The sequence below is a fragment of the Lolium rigidum genome, chromosome 4, assembly GCF_022539505.1.
Source record: "Lolium rigidum isolate FL_2022 chromosome 4, APGP_CSIRO_Lrig_0.1, whole genome shotgun sequence".
In the NCBI taxonomy this organism is placed as follows: Eukaryota; Viridiplantae; Streptophyta; class Magnoliopsida; order Poales; family Poaceae; genus Lolium; species Lolium rigidum.
This window is the reverse complement of record NC_061511.1, coordinates 1,229,937-1,250,764: the sequence shown is the minus strand read 5'-3', so window position 1 is coordinate 1,250,764 and position 20,828 is coordinate 1,229,937. Positions and strand designations below refer to the sequence as shown.

At 45.7% G+C, this 20,828-nt stretch overlaps 1 protein-coding gene and 1 pseudogene across 1 annotated transcript; one reads left to right on the top strand and one right to left on the bottom strand.

Moving 5' to 3' along the window:
* Window positions 1-188: 188 nt before the first annotated feature.
* Window positions 189-2,881, top strand: LOC124708037. The gene is made up of 2 exons (XM_047239727.1): window positions 189-486; window positions 2,266-2,881. Exons 1-2 carry the CDS (start codon window positions 204-206, stop codon window positions 2,646-2,648), a joined length of 666 nt encoding a protein of 221 aa, XP_047095683.1. The 5' UTR covers window positions 189-203; the 3' UTR covers window positions 2,649-2,881.
* A 514-nt stretch (window positions 2,882-3,395) lies between these two features.
* LOC124708036 lies at window positions 3,396-5,991 on the bottom strand (annotated as a pseudogene).
* Between the last annotated feature and the right edge of the window lie 14,837 nt (window positions 5,992-20,828).

Genomic DNA, 20,828 nt, shown 5'->3' with positions numbered 1-20,828 from the left:
CTCATCCACTGCCAGCGAGCCCCAAAAAAGGCGAACAAGGACGACTTCCAGAAGCCGTCCACCAAAAATCCACCTGTATTGTATTGCCCTCATTCTCAGCACTTTGTTTCCCCCATCTCTTCCTCGAGATCGCGGCTCTCCTCGCCCGCCTTCTCCCCCCTCCCGACCCACCACCTGTTCCACGCGCCGACGACACAGCGGCCATGATCCAGCTGCTCTTCTCGCTGCTGGCCGCCGAGGCGGCGCTGGTGGTCGTGCTGCTCTTCCGCACGCCCGCGCGCCGCCTCGCGCTGCTCGCCGTCGACCGCAGCAAGCGCGGCCGCGGGCCCATTATGGTCAGGACCGTCGCCGCCACCATGCTCATCGTGCTCGGCTCCAGCGGCTACAGCATCGCCAAGATCCGCCGCCGGGAAGGCGAGTTCGCCCAGCTCACGCCCACCGACCAGGTGCTCGCCAGCCGCCACCTCCTCGAGGCATCTCTCATGGGTATGCTATCATCTGCGCCTTCTCTATCTTCCGTGGGGAATCTGGCATGCCTCTTTTGGGTAAACTCACATGGGTTAGCAAATTAGGCCAAGAACCATTTTATGGCCATTCGTTCTGCAAGAACGCTAGAGCCTAGGGGATCTCTTTGTGGTAATTAAGAAATTCATTTGCAGATAGAATTCTTCTATGATAATTGTGCATGTGAATTTAGGAGCCTGTTCAATTTAGACTGCCTAATAGTACTGGTGAATAAATCAATAATTTGAAAAGAAGAATGTGCACACTGAAGGTTTTTGTCTGAAAGATTTTTCTTCGAACTACGGAAAAAATGTTATTGGACATAATTTGGTGTTGGGAATATTGTTGATTACTTGGTATTGATTTTACTTGTGCTACAAATGTCTGTCCGCAATAAATTGTTGTTCTTCACGAACAAAGTTAGAATTTATTGAAACCTTTTTCCTTGTGGGCTGAACTTGGACATCGTGAATGCCACATGCCAATGAACTTTGATATCTAAACGGATTAAATGTATGCTTTGATTTTGAAGGTCATGCACATTCCAGTTTCTTTTTTTAAGATTCCCCTGTCAAGATTCAGTATAGAATTAAAATATAGATACTTCTGTTTCTGTTAATGTCTTCTCCTATCGATATATTTACCAGTGGCCATTTTCTTGGAAGTTACCTTTTGTTGTTAACAACCTTGTTCATCACAGCAATTTCATGTCGCGAAGTCTAAGTAATCGATAGTCATTGGTTCATAATGGTTCTTACTTTCGTGCATAATGCAAGCACATAATTAACTGGAATCAACTTTCTGGGCGTTATTGGTTCGCGAGACAGTGATATGAATACTACTGTATTAGTATCGCAAAAGTGAGCGCCATATTTTTTTGCGTATTGTAATAACAAGTATTTTCTCCATTTCAACATTCCCACTAGCATTGTGACACCTATCATGCAATAAAATGTTGTGTTTAATACACTAACCAGTCATTCCCCACATACCGTCACACAAGTAATGTAGTGTGCTTAGTTGTTCAAATATGCTCTCAATTATCTTTTCTCCTATAAAGATGATGACCAGTAGTGGCGGTCCATTCACCTTTTGATTGTTTATTCAGTGGGGTTTGGGTGAGTATCGCGCCGACCTCGCATCCACTCCTCTGTATTTTGGCACAACACTCCCCGTTGACTGTTCATCAATAGGTTTTTACTATCTGGTGACAGTGCAGAGACATTATGCTAATCTTTCCTTCAAATGCCATCCTCTGCTTCTTCTATTTTCATTTTTCATATTCTACCCTCCATGTGTCTTTGTTAATCTTCCAACTGTCTTCTGTTGTAGTTTCATGCATAATACCATCAAATTAGTGGAAGCATGGGAAAAAGTTTCGGTGTATTTTAGTCAGACTTCTTATACTGATTTTAATCCAGTCACCGCTGCACATTTATCCTTACTGTGAGGACTGCTTTTGTCGTTTGAATGCTAGATTTGTTACAAAGTAGAGGCCATTGTATAAGGCATGATGTTGTGTTTCAAAAACTTGGCTACTAAAGCGCTTAGTATCTCTTGCAATGAACCCGTATTAATAGGTCTGTTATGCTTCCTAACAATTGTTCGTTTTATGTTCATCATACTGAACTCAAATGTATCTTTTACAATGATGAGTTGTATATTTGTCTGTATATTGAATAGTGTTTCAGATAATTGCAGGTGTCTAAGAAGATTTATCTTTGAGTTTGATTGTATCTTTCTGTGCTTGTTGTTTTGCAGCATACTCTCTGTTTCTGGGATTAGTTATTGATCGACTACATCACTATATCAGGGAACTAAGGACGATGAAGAAAAACATGGAGGCTGTGACAAAGCAGAGCCGGGTATTGGAAGAAGCAAAACTCGGTGGCACCGAGGAAATTCAAGGATATCAGAAAAAGATCGACAGTTTGACTGAAGAGGTGCAACTGCTCAAACAGCAGTCAGTGTCTAAAACAGAGGAACTGAAAACTGCAGAGAGAAATACCTTGGCTTTACGGAAACAGTCTGAAGGTCTGCTTACGGAGTATGAGCGTCTAATTTCTGAGAATGAGGAATTGAGGAAGAAACTGCAAACGGTGGAAGTCCGCTTGTCCAATTCTGATAGCAAGAAGAATACATAAGGGAAGTGTACATTTTACCTGTCAAACTTCTGCTAGTGTGAATTCTGGTCCTCCTGTGTTATTATTCCCTAGTGCTTATACAGTACTTAAGATGTACACCCATGTCATTACTAGGTCCTGGGAATATAACTCTATATCTGTTTGTAATATTTGAGTGAATATCACGAGAGCACAATTATTGACTCATAGTTCCAGAGAATACAAACAAACTACCCTTGTAGTCTTGTTTGTAATATTTGAGTGGCTCTCGGCTTGCAGTGTTGGAGTTGGAGGTGGCGGCGGAGCCCTAAGACTTTCAGGATCCAGTCTCATTCAAGGTAATATATGTCGATTTGCTTTGGTGGTGGAGTCGAGCTAGGTTTTGTTAAATCTCAGTGAACTTTGAGAACTTAACTAATGTTTAGGGGAAAACATAACTTGTAAAAAGTGTCAAGTTGCGCAACTGAAGTTGCACCGTTTCAACTTTTCGGGTTGATTAGATCGAGGCATAAAAACAATCGATTAGACGTAGACAAGTAGACAGACCTTATTTTTTCTTCACTCCTATTGCTTTAGAAGAAGGTTATTTGTCAGAAGCAACTAAAAGGTGATGTTAGTGTTGTTCTTTTTTTTTCCGGGTAATGTTAGTGTTGTTCTTTGGTCATACAGCAAGCGAATGAGGTCGTCTGATTCCTCTTAGGTATGGCCATGACTTCGGATGAAGCTTATAGACTTGTATACTATGCAACCCGATAGAAACTCCTTTCGTTAAGAAACGGGATACTCAAATTGTCAGATGAGTCGTGCGTGTTGCTTCAAAGCGTGTAGTACGTATGAGAATGACTCTTCACCTAGGCTACCAGCAATCACTGATGTCTCCTCCTTGTGATGTGATACAGTTATTGGGAACAAGGATGTCGAAGCCACTGAGCGTCCACTCTGCCTCGGCACTCTTGCTAACATATATCTCGGTGCCGACATCGAGTGACGACCACCGCCTCTTTGCCGGCGGTGTTCCCGGATCCTGCAGCCATCGAGAACCATGCATCATTTTCCTCTGTCAGTTGCAACTTGCAACCAGAAATCTGTATGGAAGACAGTCAAAGTCATGGCAGTACAGGAGATGATAATTGGTGCACACTAACCTGATAGAAGTAGAGCGCGTGGGACAATGCCCCAACGTCGAGCTCCCAGGCCCTGGGGTCGCCGATCCAGCCTTGCCCCTTGGCCGTGGGGTACCCGAACTCGCCCCACACCGGGTGCGGTATGATCTGCAGGATCTCCTGTGGCTGCGGGTTGCTGTAGGGGTCGCAGTACGTGGTGGGCTGCTCGGCGTGCGCGGCGTTCCCCGGCGAGCAGTAGACGTGGTAGGCGGCGTAGGGGAACCGCGCGGCGTCGGTGCGGTGCACGCGGGTGCCGTTGCGGAAGGTGTGCCACGGCGGGCACTGGTCCTTGCGCGCCGGGGTGCACCACGCCGGCGTCTCTGGGTTGATGATCATCTCGCTGTAGCGTGTGACGTCGGTGGTGGTGTCGCCGTCGCACGGGGAGCCATCGTTCTTCCAGCAGCTGCCCATGTCCATGAGGTAAAACTGGCTGTTGGGTCCCCCGCCTTGCTTCACCTCCAGGGTGAGCCTCACCTTGAAGTCTGGTGATTCCGGAACCTGACGGACAACAAACTTTCAGTCACATGGGTACATAACAGACTTCTCGAAAGAGAGCCACATCCATCATGTTGTTGAGGACAACTTTGAATTTGAAAAGCAAAGAAACATCAAAAAAGATCTTATCCGCCCCTACCAAGCCGCATCCTTTTCGGAATAGTAGAATTGAAGAGTTTTGGAAAGAAGAGAAGAGGAGGGTCTTTTAATACAATGATGATTGTATAGTGGGGCATGTTATTTTGTGACGAATCGCATAGATATGCTCATGAATTGGGATGCCCTGATGTGTGGTTTTTGTTACAGATTGTGCTTAACAAAGTTTACTATGCAGGAGAGTAGTTATTTTCGACAATTTGTTACATGTCTGAATCAATGTACACTTGTACAGCGACTCAACGACGCAATTTCAAGCCTAAATGCGTCTACGCAATGTGCAAGAGTACTAGTGAGATCGCTCTCAGAGAATGGTGCACGACTCGACTGGATAGGCTCATCCAAACTGTTCTGGTTGCTGCCCTTTGTTCTTTTGTTTCAGATCAAGATCCAAGGACAGCCTTTTGTACCGAGTGTGGTTATTTTTGTGAATCCATTTCATAAGTCTATATTTTCTTCAGATACCAAGATGTAGAAAAAACACAGGTCTGGATGTGACAGCAGTACTGTACTACGAATAATAGCAGCAAAATCGAAAGAGCACTTACTATCTTTGTCATGCCCCTGGTATCGTAGTGGTAGCCGCCGGAGAAGCCTCTGGTGGCGTCGGAGCGCAGGTAGAGCATGAGCCACGGGTACTTGGGCGACGTCCGCAGCCTGTGATGGAACACCCATCCGGCGCCGGCACCGCCCGTCGCCGCCGCTATCTGCTTCTCCCACGCCACCGAGTAGTAGGACACATCGCTCCTCCCAAGATCCGCGGCGTCCAGCTCGTAGGTGCCGAACATCCCGCCGCGCAGCCACCGGCCGGTTTCGTCGAGCGCGGTGCGGTTGTGGAAGACCAGCGGCTGGTTCATGCACCCCGTGCCGCCGGGGCAGGGGAACCGGGAGGGCTGCGCGAACGGGCGCGTCGGGCGGCCGTTCTCGGGGCAGATGGCGGCCGTGGTGTCCAGGTTGCCGTTCTTGAGCATGACCATCCAGAACTGCCACGGCGCCGGGCTGTCGGGCACCTGGCACCGGTCGCCCAGGTAGAGCTCCTTCGCCGCCGCGTAGCGGTCGACGTCGGTGACTGTGGAGTTTGCCGGCGTGCCCGGGAACGGGTCGCCGGCGCGGAGGCTGTTGTCGGTGTCGGTCACGCGGTGCACCACCTTGTACACCGGCTCGCCCTGCTCGTCCGTCGGTACCCGCTGCACAGCAAAACCGATGGCCGACACAATATTTATCCAGCTTTGGGAATGTGCAATCAGGAAGTAATTCTAAATCCGTTCAAGAATACGGGAATGCGAGGTAGCAATGTGGAAGTTTCTTCTACCGATGTCGAAGCAGTCGGCGCCGCGTGGACTGCCCATGCCGGGGGCCTCCTGGCCGACCTCGTTGCAGAAGTTCCAGGCCTCCCAGGCCACGCGGAGGCCGTCGCGACGCATGCCGGGGTCACCGACCGCCGACACGTAGCCAGCGCCATGCGTCCGGATGGCCTCAGTTGCCGAGCTGTAGGAGAGGAAGACAATGAGGAGGAGCAGGGAGGTAGAATCGGCCACCCGCGCAGCCATTGGGGAAAGCGGCCGATGGACAGCAGGAGCTGACGCGAAAGTTAAAGAGAACAATCCAGGAGAAGGAGATGATGACAACGGTTGGTGGGGCGGTGGGCATGAGCAGCAGTACGTACTGCACGTTGGACAAAAAGAGTTCGGCCAGTGTTGTAGTGCAGTGGAGAAGATGCTCCGTCACGGGCAACAGCTCGATCCATCCATTTTGATATCTTTTCTACCTTGATGATGAATTGCAGAGATGCGCCGCCTTCGGCAAAGACCGGTATTTCTGTTACTTATATGTGCTTGTCCGTCTTTTTAGTTGCTTGTGTGCATTATGCATTGACTGCAGGGATGTGTAAAACAAAGCAGATATGCATCCAAATGTCTGACCACTAACAACGTCGACAGAGGATATATCGTTTAGTTTTCAGTAAAATAAAACTGATCCACGCACTGATCAACCGACGTCTGAATCGGAAAAGGTTGTTAATAGCAGTGATCAAATTAATTCCCCAATTGTTTTAGAGGTGTGACTAATTTTCGGTCGAATGAAAATTAACTTAGTTCTCAATCAGGTGAAGTCACCGAATCGCGGTTACAACTCATATTGCAATTCGTGATTAGCACGAATCACGAAGCAAATTTAATGGCACATGTCATTCTTTTAGCTGCAACCTCAATTGCATTTGAAAAACTCAGTTGCAATGCGTCCTACAACTCATAATGTATGAATGGCAAAGCAAATCCAACAATATAGGCTTGATCAAGTAGGTCAATTCTTAGCTAGCTGAGAATCAGCAATTTCATTATTTATTTGATCGAACCACCTATCTCTCTTAGACTAATCATAATGCACAATATCGTCTAGTAGTATCATGCATATGATACTAGTGAACAATACTATCTTTATAAATACAGAGTATCATGTACTAGTATCATATTCTTCTTATATTTACTGATTTGTAAAATCTGAAAATAGTGTACAAAATCTATTTGAGATTATTTTTTTATTGTTCTAGGTATCTACCTATGATATACTATGATCTTTCTGATCATTAATTATAGTGACGCATCAACTTTTTACATGCATGAAATGCAAGATACAACCTACGATACTCTATTTATGGGTAATCTTAGAGTTGCAGCTTCATCTTCCGAACATGCATAGGGTCACATTCAGATGTGGGAGAGAACCAGAACGTCATTGCTAGGAAGTAGGAACATCGCATAAAAGGTCTATGATGACAAATTAAACCGTGGCTAACCAGGAGCAAATGTGGGCTTGATATATTTGGTACTAGGATTTCGCAGAAAGTTTCACATGGGGAAAACAAACTACCCGAAGAAAATGGAAAGGGTAACCAAGTATGCGGAATCGTATCTGCCAATCCTGGAGAGGGGAATCCGTTGTATTTTACCACGTATAAAGCTCCAAGTCCTGCGAAAAGCATTAGAACTATGAATAGGGTGCTATGTGATACCGTTTGTGTGGCCTCCTAGAGAAAGGGTCTCATCGAGGCGGACAACACGCTTGCTGAGTCTCTTACTATGCTAGAGCAGTGGGGCACTGATACGTCCAATTTGCATCACTATTTTATATCATAATTTGCTGTTATTCATTGATATATTTCATATTGGGACACAATACTTATGTTATTTCATCTATTTTGCATGTTTCATGATTATTTGAAGATCGAGCACCGGAGCCGAGGATTCTGCTGGAAAAAGCACCGTCGGGATGCAATATTTCGGAAGATCAAGCTGTGGAAGGAAGTTTTACGAGAAAATCCTATTTTTCCGGATGACGGACGAAGCCGGAAGGGGAGCCAGCTGGACCCGGGGTGGGCCCACACCATAGGGTGGCGCGGCCCATGGCTCGGCCGCGCCACCATGTGGTGTGGAGCCCCTCGGCCTCTTTCGCCTCCTTTTCTTCGCGAAACCCTTCGTCCCGAGCTAAGCCACGGAGGAATCCCTCACGAAGGGTTACGGCCGCCTCTGCGGGGCGGAGAGCACCCGAGAGAGAAAGAGCTCTCCGGCGGGCGGGAATCCGCCGGGAAATTCCCTCCCGGAGGGGAAATCGACGCCATCGTCACCGCCATCGAGCTGGACATCATCTCCATCACCATCATCATCATCTCCACCATCATCACCGCCATCTCCACCGCTGGACATCGTCACCGCTGTAGCAATTTGGGTTTGATCTTGATTGTTTGATAGGGGAAACTCTCCCGATACTGATTTCTACTTGTTGTTTATGCTATTGAGTGAAACCATTGAACCAAGGTCTATGTTCAGATTGTTATTCATCATCATATCACCTCTGATCATGTTCCATATGATGTCTCGTGAGTAGTTCGTTTAGTTCTTGAGGACATGGGTGAAGTCTAATTGTTAGTAGTGAACTATGGTTGAGTAATATTCAATGTTATGATATTTAAGTTGTGGTGTTATTCTTCTAGTGGTGTCGTGTGAACGTCTACTACACGACACTTCACCATTTATGGGCCTAGGGGAATGCATCTTGTACTCGCTTGCCAATTGCGGGGTTGCCGGAGTGACAGAAACCTAAACCCCCGTTGGTATATCGATGCAGGAGGGATCGCAGGATCTCAGAGTTTAAGGCTGTGGTTAGATTTATCTTAATTACTTTTTTGTAGTTGCGGATGCTTGCAAGGGGTATAATCACAAGTATGTATTAGTCCTAGGAAGGGCGGTACATTAGCATAGGTTCACCCACACAACACTTATCAAAACAATGAAGATTAATCAGCTGTATGTAGCGAAAGCACTAGACTAAAATCCCGTGTGTCCTCGAGAACGTTTGGTCATTATAAGTAAACAAACCGGCTTGTCCTTTGTGCTAAAAAGGATTGGGCCACTCGCTGCAATTATTTCCCTCGCATTTTACTTACTCGTACTTTATTCACCTATTACATCAAAACCCCCTGAATACTTGTCTGTGAGCATTTACAGTGAATCCTTCATCAAAACTGCCTGCCAACACCTTCTGCTCCTCGTTGGGATCGACATTCTTACTTATCGAAGATACTACGATACACCCCCTATACTTGTGGGTCATCAAGACTATTTTCTCAGCGCAGTTGCTCGGGGAGTGAAGCGCTATTGGTAAGTGGAATTGGTAAGGAAAACCTTTACTGTTTGTGCTGATTTTATTTCTGCCTGCTGCTATAAGTCATTATGGAGAGATCTTCTCTTCAATTTCTATTTGGGAAATTGATACGTCTCCGACGTATCGATAATTTCTTATGTTCTATGCCATATTATTGATGATACCTACATGTTTTATGCACATTATATGTCATATTTATGCGTTTTCCGGAACTAACCTATTGACAAGATGCCGAAGTGCCAGTTCTCGTTTTCTCGCTGTTTTTGGTTTCGAAATCCTAGAAATGAAATATTCTCGAATTTGACGAAATCAAGACCCGGGTCCCTATTTTTCCCGGAGCCTTCCGGAACACCCGAGAGCCGCCGGAGGGAAGCCCCGGGGGCCCCACACCACACCACGGCGCGGCCGGAGGGGGCGCGCCGCCCTATGGTGTGGGCCCTCCAGGCCCCCTCCGAGGCTGCCCTTCCGCCTATTTAAAGCCTCCGTCGAGAAAAGCCTGATACGAAGGACGAAACCCACAGAAACCTTCCAGAGCCGCCGCCATCGCGAAGCCAAGATCTGGGGGACAGGAGTCTCTGTTCCGGCACCCTGCCGGAGCGGTGAAGTGCCCCGGAAGGCTTCTCCATCGACACCGCTGCCATCTCCACCGCCATCTTCATCACCGCTGCTGCTCCCATGAGGAGGGAGTAGTTCTCCATCGAGGCTCGGGGCTGTACCGGTAGCTATGTGGTTCATCTCTCTCCTATGTACTTCAATACAATAATCTCATGAGCTGCCTTACATGATTGAGATTCATATGATGATGCTTGTAATCTAGATGTCATTGTTCTAGTCAAGTGAGTTTTACTTATGTGATCTCCGGAGACTCCTTGTCCCACGTGTGTAAAGGTGACAGTGTGTGCACCGTGTGGGTCTCTTAGGCTATATTTCACGTGAATACTTACTCACTTGTTATGAATGGCGTAGTGAAGTGCTTATTTATATCTCTTTATGATTGCAATGTGTTTTGTATCACAATTTATCTATGTGCTACTCTAGTGATGTTATTAAAGTAGTTTATTCCTCCCGCACGGTGTAATGGTGACGAGTGTGTGCATCTGTGTTAGTACTTGGTGTATGCTATGATCATGATCTCTTGTAGATTGTGAAGTTAACTATTGCTATGATAGTATTGATGTGATCTATTCCTCCTACATAGCATGAAGGTGACAATGTGCATGCTGTGTTAGTACTTGGTTTAGTCGTTTCGATCTTTCTTGCACTCTAAGGTTACTTAAATATGAACATTGAATTGTGGAGCTTGTTAACTCCGGCATTGAGGGTTCGTGTAATCCTACGCAATGTGTTCATCATCCAACAATAGTGTAGAGTATGCATTTATCTATTCTGTTATGTGATCAATGTTGAGAGTGTCCACTAGTGAAAGTCTAATCCCTAGGCCTTGTTCCTAAATACTGCTATCGCTGCTTGTTTACTGTTTCTATCGTGTTACTACTTGCTTGTGTTACTACTTGCTTGTTTACTCGTCCTGGGCAAAGCACTTTTCCGGTGCCGTTGCTACTACTTATTCATACCACCCGTATTTCACTATCTCTTCGCCGAACTAGTGCACCTATTAGGTGTGTTGGGGACACAAGAGACTTCTTGCTTTGTGGTTGCGGGGTTGCATGAGAGGGATATCTTTGACCTCTTCCTCCCTGAGATCGATAAACCTTGGGTAATCCACTTAAGGGAAACTTGCTGCTGTTCTACAAACCTCTGCTCTTGGAGGCCCAACACTGTCTACAAGAATAGAAGCACCCGTAGACATCAAGCACTTTTCTGGCGCCGTTGCCGGGGAGGAAAGGTAAAAGGCACTCATACTCCGGTTCCGGGTAACGATACTTTTCTGGCGCCATTGTGTTTGTGCTCGAAGCTATTTCCTTTAGATCCTGCAATTGCATCTTTTTGTTTCTTGTTTACACTAGTTTGGCATAATGGACAACAATGAGCTTCTTATTCTATTTTCTGATTTAAAACATGGATTGTTTGATGCGAAAATTAAAAAACCTATGAAATCTTATTTGCATGCTGGTAGTAATATTAGTATGAACGCTTTGAACACCATTGTTGATAATAATATAGAAAGTTCTAAGCTTGGGGAAGCTGGTTTTCATGATCTTTTTAGTCCCCCAAGCATTGAGGAGAAAATTTTCTTTGATGATACTTTGCCTCCTATTTATGATGATTATAATAGTGGTCTTTTGGTACAACCTACTATGGAGAGTAAATTTTATTGTGATTATACTATGCCTCCTACACTTGAAGAGAATAATAATGATAGCTACTTTGTTGAATTTGCTCCCGCTATTACTAATAAATTTGATTATGCTTATGTGGAGAGTAATAATTTTATGCATGAGACTCATGATAAGAATGCTTTATGTGATAGTTATATTGTTGAGTTTGCTCATGTTGCTAATGAAAGTTATTATGAGAGAGGAAAATATGGTTGTAGAAATTTTCATGTTACTAAAACACCTCTCTATGTGCTGAAATTTTTGAAGCTACACTTGTTTTATCTTCCTATGCTTGTTACTTTGCTCTTCATGAACTTGTTTATTTACAAGATTCCTATGCATAGGAAGCATGTTAGACTTAAATGTGCTTTGAATTTGCCTCTTGATGCTCTCTTTTGCTTCAAATACTATTTCTTGCGAGTGCATCATTAAAACTGCTGAGCCCATCTTAACGGCTATAAAGAAAGAACTTCTTGGGAGATAACCCATGTGTTATTTTGCTACAGTACTTTGTTTTATATTTGTGTCTTGGAAGTTGTTTACTATTGTATCAACCTCTCCTTATCTTAGTTTTGTGTTTTGTTGTACCAAGTAAAGTCGTTGATAGAAAGGTTGATACTACATTTGGATTACTGCGCAGTTCCAGATTTCTTTGCTGTCACGAATCTGGGTCTACCTCCCTGTAAGTAGCTCAGAAAATTAAGCCAATTTACGTGCATGATCCTCAGATATGTACGCAACTTTCATTCAATTTGGGCATTTTCATTTGAGCAAGTCTGGTGCCCTAATAAAATCCATCTTTACGGACTGTTCTGTTTTGACAGATTCTGCCTTTTATTTCGCATTGCCTCTTTTGCTATGTTGGATGAATTTCTTTGATCCATTAATGTCCAGTAGCTTTATGCAATGTCCAGAAGTGTTAAGAATGATTGTGTCACCTCTGAACATGTGAATTTGTATTGTGCACTAACCCTCTAATGAATTGTTTCGAGTTTGGTGTGGAGGAAGTTTTCAAGGATCAAGAGAGGAGTATGATACAATATGATCAAGGAGAGTGAAAGCTCTAAGCTTGGGGATGCCCCGGTGGTTCACCCCTGCATATTATAAGAAGACTCAAGCATCTAAGCTTGGGGATGCCCAAGGCATCCCCTTCTTCATCGACAAATTATCAGGTTCCTTCTCTTGAAACTATATTTTTATTCGGCCACATCTTATGTACTTTACTTGGAGCGTCTGTGTGCTTTTGTTTTTGTTTTTGTTTGAATAAATGCTTGTGTGGGAGAGAGACAGGCTCCGCTGGTTCGTATGAACACATGTGTTCTTAGCCTTTAATTTTCATGGCGAAGGTTGAAAGCTGCTTCGTTAAATTGTTATATGGTTGGAATTGGAAAATACTACATGTAGTAATTCTAAAATGTCTTGGATAATTTGATACTTGGCAATTGTTGTGCTCATGTTTAAGCTCTTGCATCATATACTTTGCACCCATTAATGAAGAAACACTTAGAACTTGCTAATTTGGTTTGCATATTTGGTTTCTCTAGAGTCTAGATAACATCTAGTATTGAGTTTTGAACAACAAGGAAGACGGTGTAGAGTCTTATAATGTTTACAATATGTCTTTTATGTGAGTTTTGCTGCACCGTTCATCCTTGTGTTTGTTTCAAATAACCTTGCTAGCCTAAACCTTGTATCGAGAGGGAATACTTCTCATGCATCCAAAATACTTGAGCCAACCACTATGCCATTTGTGTCCACCATACCTACCTACTACATGGTATTTATCCGCCATTCCAAAGTAAATTGCTTGAGTGCTACCTTTAAAATTCCACCATTTACCTTTGCAATATATAGCTCATGGGACAAATAGCTTAAAAACTATTGTGGTATTGAATATGTACTTATGCACTTTATCTCTTATTAAGTTGCTTGCTGTGCGATAACCATGTTTACGGGGACGCCATCAACTATTCTTTGTTGAATATCATGTGAGTTGCTATGCATGTCCGTCTTGTCTGAAGTAAGAGAGATCTACCACCTTAATGGTTGGAGCATGCATATTGTTAGAGAAGAACATTGGACCGCTAACTAAAGCCATGAATCATGGTGGAAGTTTCAGTTTTGGACATATATCCTCAATCTCATATGAGAATAATAATTGTTGCCACATGCTTATGCATTAAAAAGGAGTCCATTATCTGTTGTCCATGTTGTCCCGGTATGGATGTCTAAGTTGAGAATAATCAAAAGCGAGAAATCCAAAATGCGAGCTTTCTCCTTAGACCTTTGTACAGGCGGCATGGAGGTACCCCATTGTGACACTTGGTTAAAACATGTGCATTGCAAAGATCCGGTAGTCCAAGCTAATTAGGACAAGGTGCGGGCACTATATATTAGTATACTATGCATGAGACTTGCAACTTGTAAGATATAATTTACATAACTCATATGCTTTATTACTACCGTTGACAAAATTGTTTCATGTTTTCAAAATAAAAGCTCTAGCACAAATATAGCAATCGATGCTTTCCTCTTTGAAGGACCATTCTTTTTACTTTTACTAGTACACATGCCCGTGCTTCGCACCGGGAGAGAAAACTAATACTCCGTAGAATAATAATTTTGAAGGTTATTAATAGAAAAAAATTAATGTATATAACAGGTGGCATCTGAGAGATGCTATATATATACGTTTTTCATTGTTCAATATCGGACAGAAAAGCATTCGTGTGCACAGCCGTGGGAATATAATCAAGATGCTAAAATTGGTATCAGATTGCAATGTAAGATCGGCCAATTTATCTAGTGGCAAGCAGGGTTATTTTCTAGATAGTGGAAAATTAAGTTGTGACATATCATATGGCCAAGTAAAAAAAGTATCCAAAATAGCAATAATGTTGTGCATATCTCAATGGAGTGGAATATGACTGATCACGAATAGCCAGAGCCATCATACATTTTGTTCTCTCTGTTACTTCAAAGAGCCAAAGCCCCTCCACTCGATTATAGAGATTATAAATAGCAAGCCTAATCTGCGTTGTTGGTGTCACCTGAAAGAGCTCAAATTCAATGCACTAACGATTCAAGATTTTTCGATAATACGTAAAATTGCACGCGCATCTCTCGCCTCATTTCGTACTCCACAATCACAATCCTCCTTCCCCGCTCGCTTCAAGCTCTAATAACAACACAAATCGATCAGTCCATCAGATCATCTGATCATCTAATCCCCTCCGATCAGTTGAAATGGAAAAATCAGGCGAGGAGCAGCCTGGAGCTGCGTCGACACCAGTCCGCGATGGGCCATGGTCGCTGACCGCACCCATGCCGCGCGACTTCAGAGGAAGCAAGGGGCTGGGGCCGCTGAGCACAGCCACGCTGCACGACTTCTAGGATGGGCTGAAGAATCCGTCGGCGTGGATCCTTTCCTGGTTCGCCTCCCAAAGGACTCGGCTGAAGTGGCTTAGAGCATCTCCAGCCGCGTCCCCCAAAGCGTCTCCCAAAGGGATTTGGGGCGCACCGGACCAAAAAGCCGTTCCAGCCGCGTCCTCCAAAGCCCATTTTTGTCCGGCGCCCCGATACGGTGTCCGGCGCCCCGAGCCCGTCCCCGTCCCACAGGAGACGCACCGGGGACGCCGGACACACCGAAAAGCGAGGCGGGGAGTGGCGGGGCCGACTCGTCAGTGACACAATAAATTTTAACCTAACCGTTGCCTACCTCACGACGGAAGTTATTGGCGCGCAGCGACGGTGCAGTTCCCGCAGCGGCGGTGCAGTTCCCGCAGAGCCGCAGCGACGCGTCCCGTCGCGCCTAGCTCTGCGTGCCGGCGTTAATGAGCGCCACCGCTCCTCCGCCTCCCTCCGGCCTATAAAAGGGCCGCCTCTCATCGTCCCTCTCACACACAAATCCTAGCGCCTCTCTCCCAAACCCTAGCCGCCACCATCTCAACAAGACTCGACGCTATGTCTGGTAGAGGCGGAGGCCGACCTCGCGGCCATGGTCGTGGTCGTGGCCGCGGCAGAGGTGAACGCTCGCCGTCGCCTCCCACGCCGTCGGCTTCATCGTCGGAGATGGACGTGGAGCCGGACGTGCTGTTCGAGTTCGTCCTCGTCCTCAAGGGCGACCCGCGCGGCATCCAGAGGCTGCCGGACTCCTTCGCCGACTACGTCACCGGCGACGACCGCCCGCGCACGATGCATTTGCGGGAGGCTGCGTGCGGCTACTACCGGTGGATCGTCGACGTGATCTACGACGCGCGCGGCAAGATGTACCTCAACATCGGCTGGGAGAAGTTCGCGCGGCACCACAGCCTCGAAGCCGGCTTCATCCTCCTGTTCTCCTACTTCGGCGAAAGGGACATGAGCGTCAAGGTCTTCGACGAGACGCGCTGCCGCCGGGACTACCACGGCGACAACACCGACGAGGAGGACGACTGAGTGTTGTTTCTTCGCAGCGAACACGTGCACGGAAGTTTCTGGATGTTCGTCTCATCGGTAGAACCAACAAGGGCACCATCCTCCCGCTGGATTTTCCAGTTTAGGTGACTGGGTGTGCCCTCGAGTGTTCTTTCTTAGCAGCGAACATAGGAAACCTTCCATGCACGGCCTAGTTTGGTTTAGTTTCTTTGCAAAATTTTATATTTGTGTCCACCATGGTTCAAACTATGTATTAGTTTGTGGAAAACCATGTTCCTAACTGTGTCTTCGTGTAAACCGCGTTCCCAATTATGTATTAGTTTGTGGAAATTTAAATAAAAATGTCAAAAAAAGTATTTTAAATGTTTGGGGGAGGCGTTTGGGGGACGCGGCTGGGGAGCGACGTCCCCCAAAGGCGGCACGAACGAAACACGTCCCCCAAACGCTCAATCCGGCGCGGTTTGGGGGACGCTTTGGGGGGACGCGGCTGGAGATGCTCTTAGCATGGTGATGTCCGCCAGGCTTAGCAGTAGAGTGTGATAAAAAAGACCCTTGTGGCCTTGTTGCTCATGAGGACGCCCTCACCGCGGTGCGGCGCAATGGCGAAGGGGAGGAGGCGATGTGCACATCCAGTCCTTCGCTAGCTGAAGAGGAGTTGAAGCCATCACCTTGGCCTCGAAACAGCCGGCGCATCGTAGGGGCCTTGTTTCCTCTCGGCATCAGTGCCGGCCTCGCGTCGAACTCCTTGTTGAGTGGGGTATCCTCACGGCGGAGCCCCCTAGGAGTGGCGAGCTCGCCCCCAACTTTGCGGGAGGATCTGAGCGGGGAATCGGCGAAAGGCCACCCGTAGCCCCGGATGCTCAACCTCACCGCCTCCCCGGATACGTGAGGAAGACAGAGGAGAAGGCTCACATCGGTAGACGTGCCGACCGGCGCTATGTGGGTCGGGGGAATCGAGCACGGAAGACCAGGATTCGTCGCAGTGCCCGTGCGTGCGTTGACCTGCTTTCGTCCTTTTTTTCGAATCGAAGCGTTGCAACAGATCTTGGTGAAAGAACTACTTCATCCAGTCTAAAATATTTATTATCCAATGCATGTATATAGACATGTTCTAGTGTTTTAAGGTACTCAATTGGAAGGAGTTTTTTCTCATCTAAAAATACCATTATTTCTTTTTCTCGTGTCCAAAAATACTATTACAAACAACTTAGCTGCTCTCTATATTTCATTTACATACAATTATATTGCAGAGCGATTATGCTTGCCTCTTCCGTATAACAGCCGGGAAAGATGATACTTTTTTATTTGATGTAGGGATTCTAAACCGAGAACTATTTGGGAATCCTAACCTGAGGCCACGCCTGATCCAACCGAATTAAACCGTTCCACCAACCTAGATATTTCCAAGATAATTTCTATTATACACCACCCCTTCCACTCGCTCTCTGCCTCGCCGTCCTCCACCTTACACCAGCGCATGGTTGCGACCCGTTCCTCCTTGTCAGCTCCTAGTTCGTCCCCCTTTTCTTGCTCGGTGGTGATGCCCTCCCCTCCCCTTCTTCAAATTTCCCTACCCACCACCCACCTTGGGGCCCCATCAACATCTCTTTTCCCACAAAAATTCCACTTACTTCGTCACCAACTTTGTAATTTTTCCGCACTTTTCCAAGCAACATGTGTACTACACAGAGCTAAATTGTGTAGTTTATGTGAACTACCATATAAAAAATAAGCGTAATTCTGGTGGTTACTCATTACTCACTCTGTTCCATGAAAATTATTCTGAATTTATCTAAATTTGGATATATGTAGACTGTATATATTAGATAAATATATCTACATTTTGACAAATTTAAGACAATTTTAATGAGACGGAGGGAGTATTAGATTTTTTTACACGAGAAAATTACCAGTGACCAAATAAGTCAACTGTCAAAAATGAACACATGTAAATGTATCGTCCTGAGTAGCTTCTCCACCGCATTTCTTTCTATACTTCTTCTCCACCGGATCTCTCTCCATGAATTACAAGCATCCATTCTAGGCATCTCGGTTTCAGCACAAATGAAGCGTGGCCTCGCGTTGCATCATCAATAAATTTTCTTGGGCGGTAACTTCTCTCTACATGTTGTATTGCATGCCATTGACTAATGTTTCCCACAAATAGTGACATTTTTCCTCTCTGTCATCTATGAACTGCCAAAATAATTTGATTTGGCTTTGAGTTTGTAAAATTGATCTTCCATGCGGATCCACCCATCTCCCTGCTCTGCCAATTAAGGAAAATCTTTCACATAATCACAATCTGTAATAGCATGAATTGGTTCTTGCCCGCGTCGTTGGAGCGGAGACGATTGTCTCATCCAGCATCTCACGTGAAGACGACCGAGTCGTCTCGAGGAGTTCCGCGCTGCGTCTCACGGCTGCTGGGACATGGACGTCCTCAGGCTCGGTTGCTTGTGCTCAACACAGCTGCCGAAGACCAGTGGCCCCATGAGAGCTCTGACCATGCAGAGTGTCGATCTTCTTACGCCCAGACCATATTTCTATGGTTGACTTCAAAGATTTTCCGATTCGATCATTGGGGCAGCTGAATCAGAGGATCCGGGGCGAGAGGCGGATGCAGCGAGGAGGTCGAGGACAGTTCAGGGAAGTTGTGTGGTCGTCGTCGCCGGGGCCGGGAAGTTCCTCCCGCTCGTAGCCCTCCTCCTCCTCGGCGTAGGCGGCCGCCTCGTTGACCACCGGGCCGCGGTGACCTGGGTCAGACCTTCCGAATGAGCCAACGTACGGAGAAGATAATAAACGAAACGGTATCTAACTTAGCGGTGGCAGTGGGTGTAATTTGAACCAACTTTAGGGGCAATAAAAAACGGACGAACAAGAAGCCCTATTTTCTTTATTATTAGGTATAGATGTTGAGTCAGTTCACCTATCTCTCTCCACCTCAAGAAGCAAACACTTGTGTGAACCGTGCATTGATTCCTACATACTTGCATATTGTACTTGTTATATTACTCTATGTTGACAATTATCCATGAGATATACATGTTACAAGTTGAAAGCAACCGCTGAAACTTAATCTTCATTTGTGTTGCTTCAATACCTTTACTTTGATTTATTGCTTTATGAGTTAACTATTATGCAAGACTTATTGATGCTTGTCTTGAAGTACTATTCATGAAAAGTCTTTGCTTTATGATTCACTTGTTTACTCATGTCATTACCATTGTTTTGATCGCTGCATCCATTACATATGTTTACAAATAGTATGATCAAGGTTATGATGGCATATCACTTCAGAAATTATCTTTGTAATCGTTTTACCTGCTCGGGACGAGCAGAACTAAGCTTGGGGATGCTTGATACGTCTCCGACGTATCGATAATTTCTTATGTTCTATGCCATATTATTGATGATACCTACATGTTTTATGCACATTATATGTCATATTTATGCGTTTTCCGGAACTAACCTATTGACAAGATGCCGAAGTGCCAGTTCCTGTTTTCTGCTGTTTTTGGTTTCAGAAATCCTAGTAACGAAATATTCTCGGAATTGGACGAAATCAAGACCCGAGTCCCTATTTTTCCCGGAGCCTTCCAGAACACCCGAGAGCCGCTAGAGGGAAGCCCTGGGGGCCCCACACCACACCCTGGCGCGGCCAGAGGGGGGGCCGCGCCGCCCTATGGTGTGGGCCCTCCAGGCCCCCTCCGAGGCTGCCCTTCCGCCTATTTAAAGCCTCCGTCGAGAAAACTCTGATACGAAGGACGAAACCCACAGAAACCTTCCAGAGCCGCCGCCATCGCGAAGCCAAGATCTGGGGGACAGGAGTCTCTGTTCCGGCACCCTGCCGGAGCGGGGAAGTGCCCCCGGAAGGCTTCTCCATCGACACCGCTGCCATCTCCACCGCCATCTTCATCACCGCCGCTGCTCCCATGAGGAGGAGTAGTTCTCCATCGAGGCTCGGGGCTGTACCGGTAGCTATGTGGTTCATCTCTCTCCTATGTACTTCAATACAATAATCTCATGAGCTGCCTTACATGATTGAGATTCATATGATGATGCTTGTAATCTAGATGTCATTGTGCTAGTCAAGTGAGTTTTACTTATGTGATCTCCGGAGACTCCTTGTCCCACGTGTGTAAAGGTGACGAGTGTGTGCACCGTGTGGGTCTCTTAGGCTATATTTCACAGAATACTTACTCACCGTTATGAATGGCGTAGTGAAGTGCTTATTTATATCTCTTTATGATTGCAATGTGTTTTGTATCACAATTTATCTATGTGCTACTCTAGTGATGTTATTAAAGTAGTTTATTCCTCCTGCACGGTGTAATGGTGACAGTGTGTGCATCCGTGTTAGTACTTGGTGTATGCTATGATCATGATCTCTTGTTGATTGTGAAGTTAACTATTGCTATGATAGTATTGATGTGATCTATTCCTCCTACATAGCATGAAGGTGACAGTGTGCATGATGTGTTAGTACTTGGTTTAGTCGTGTCGATCTTTCTTGCACTCTAAGGTTACTTAAATATGAACATTGAATTGTGGAGCTTGTTAACTCCGGCATTGAGGGTTCGTGTAATCCTACGCAATGTGTTCATCATCCAACAAGAGTGTAGAGTATGCATTTATCTATTCTGTTATGTGATCAATGTTGAGAGTGTCCACTAGTGAAAGTCTAATCCCTAGGCCTTGTTCCTAAATATCGCTATCGCTGCTTGTTTACTTGTTTCTATTGCGTTACTACTGCTTCGTGTTACTACCGCTTGTTTACTCGTCCCGGGCAAAACACTTTTACCGGTGCCGTTGCTACTACTTATTCATACCACCTGTATTTCACTATCTCTTCGCCGAACTAGTGCACCTATTAGGTGTGTTGGGGACACAAGAGACTTCTTGCTTTGTGGTTGCAGGGTTGCATGAGAGGGATATCTTTGACCTCTTCCTCCCTGAGATCGATAAACCTTGGGTAATCCACTTAAGGGAAACTTGCTGCTGTTCTACAAACCTCTGCTCTTGGAGGC

What these genes read in the sequence shown, in the direction of transcription:
- LOC124708037 (XM_047239727.1), top strand. Translation starts at nt 204, where the DNA reads ATGATCCAGCTGCTCTTCTCGCTGCTGGCCGCCGAGGCGGCGCTGGTG. An exon ending in CCTCGAGGCATCTCTCATGG is followed by an intron (nt 487 to 2,265) that starts GTATGCTATCAT and finishes GTTGTTTTGCAG; the next exon opens with CATACTCTCTGTTTCTGGGA.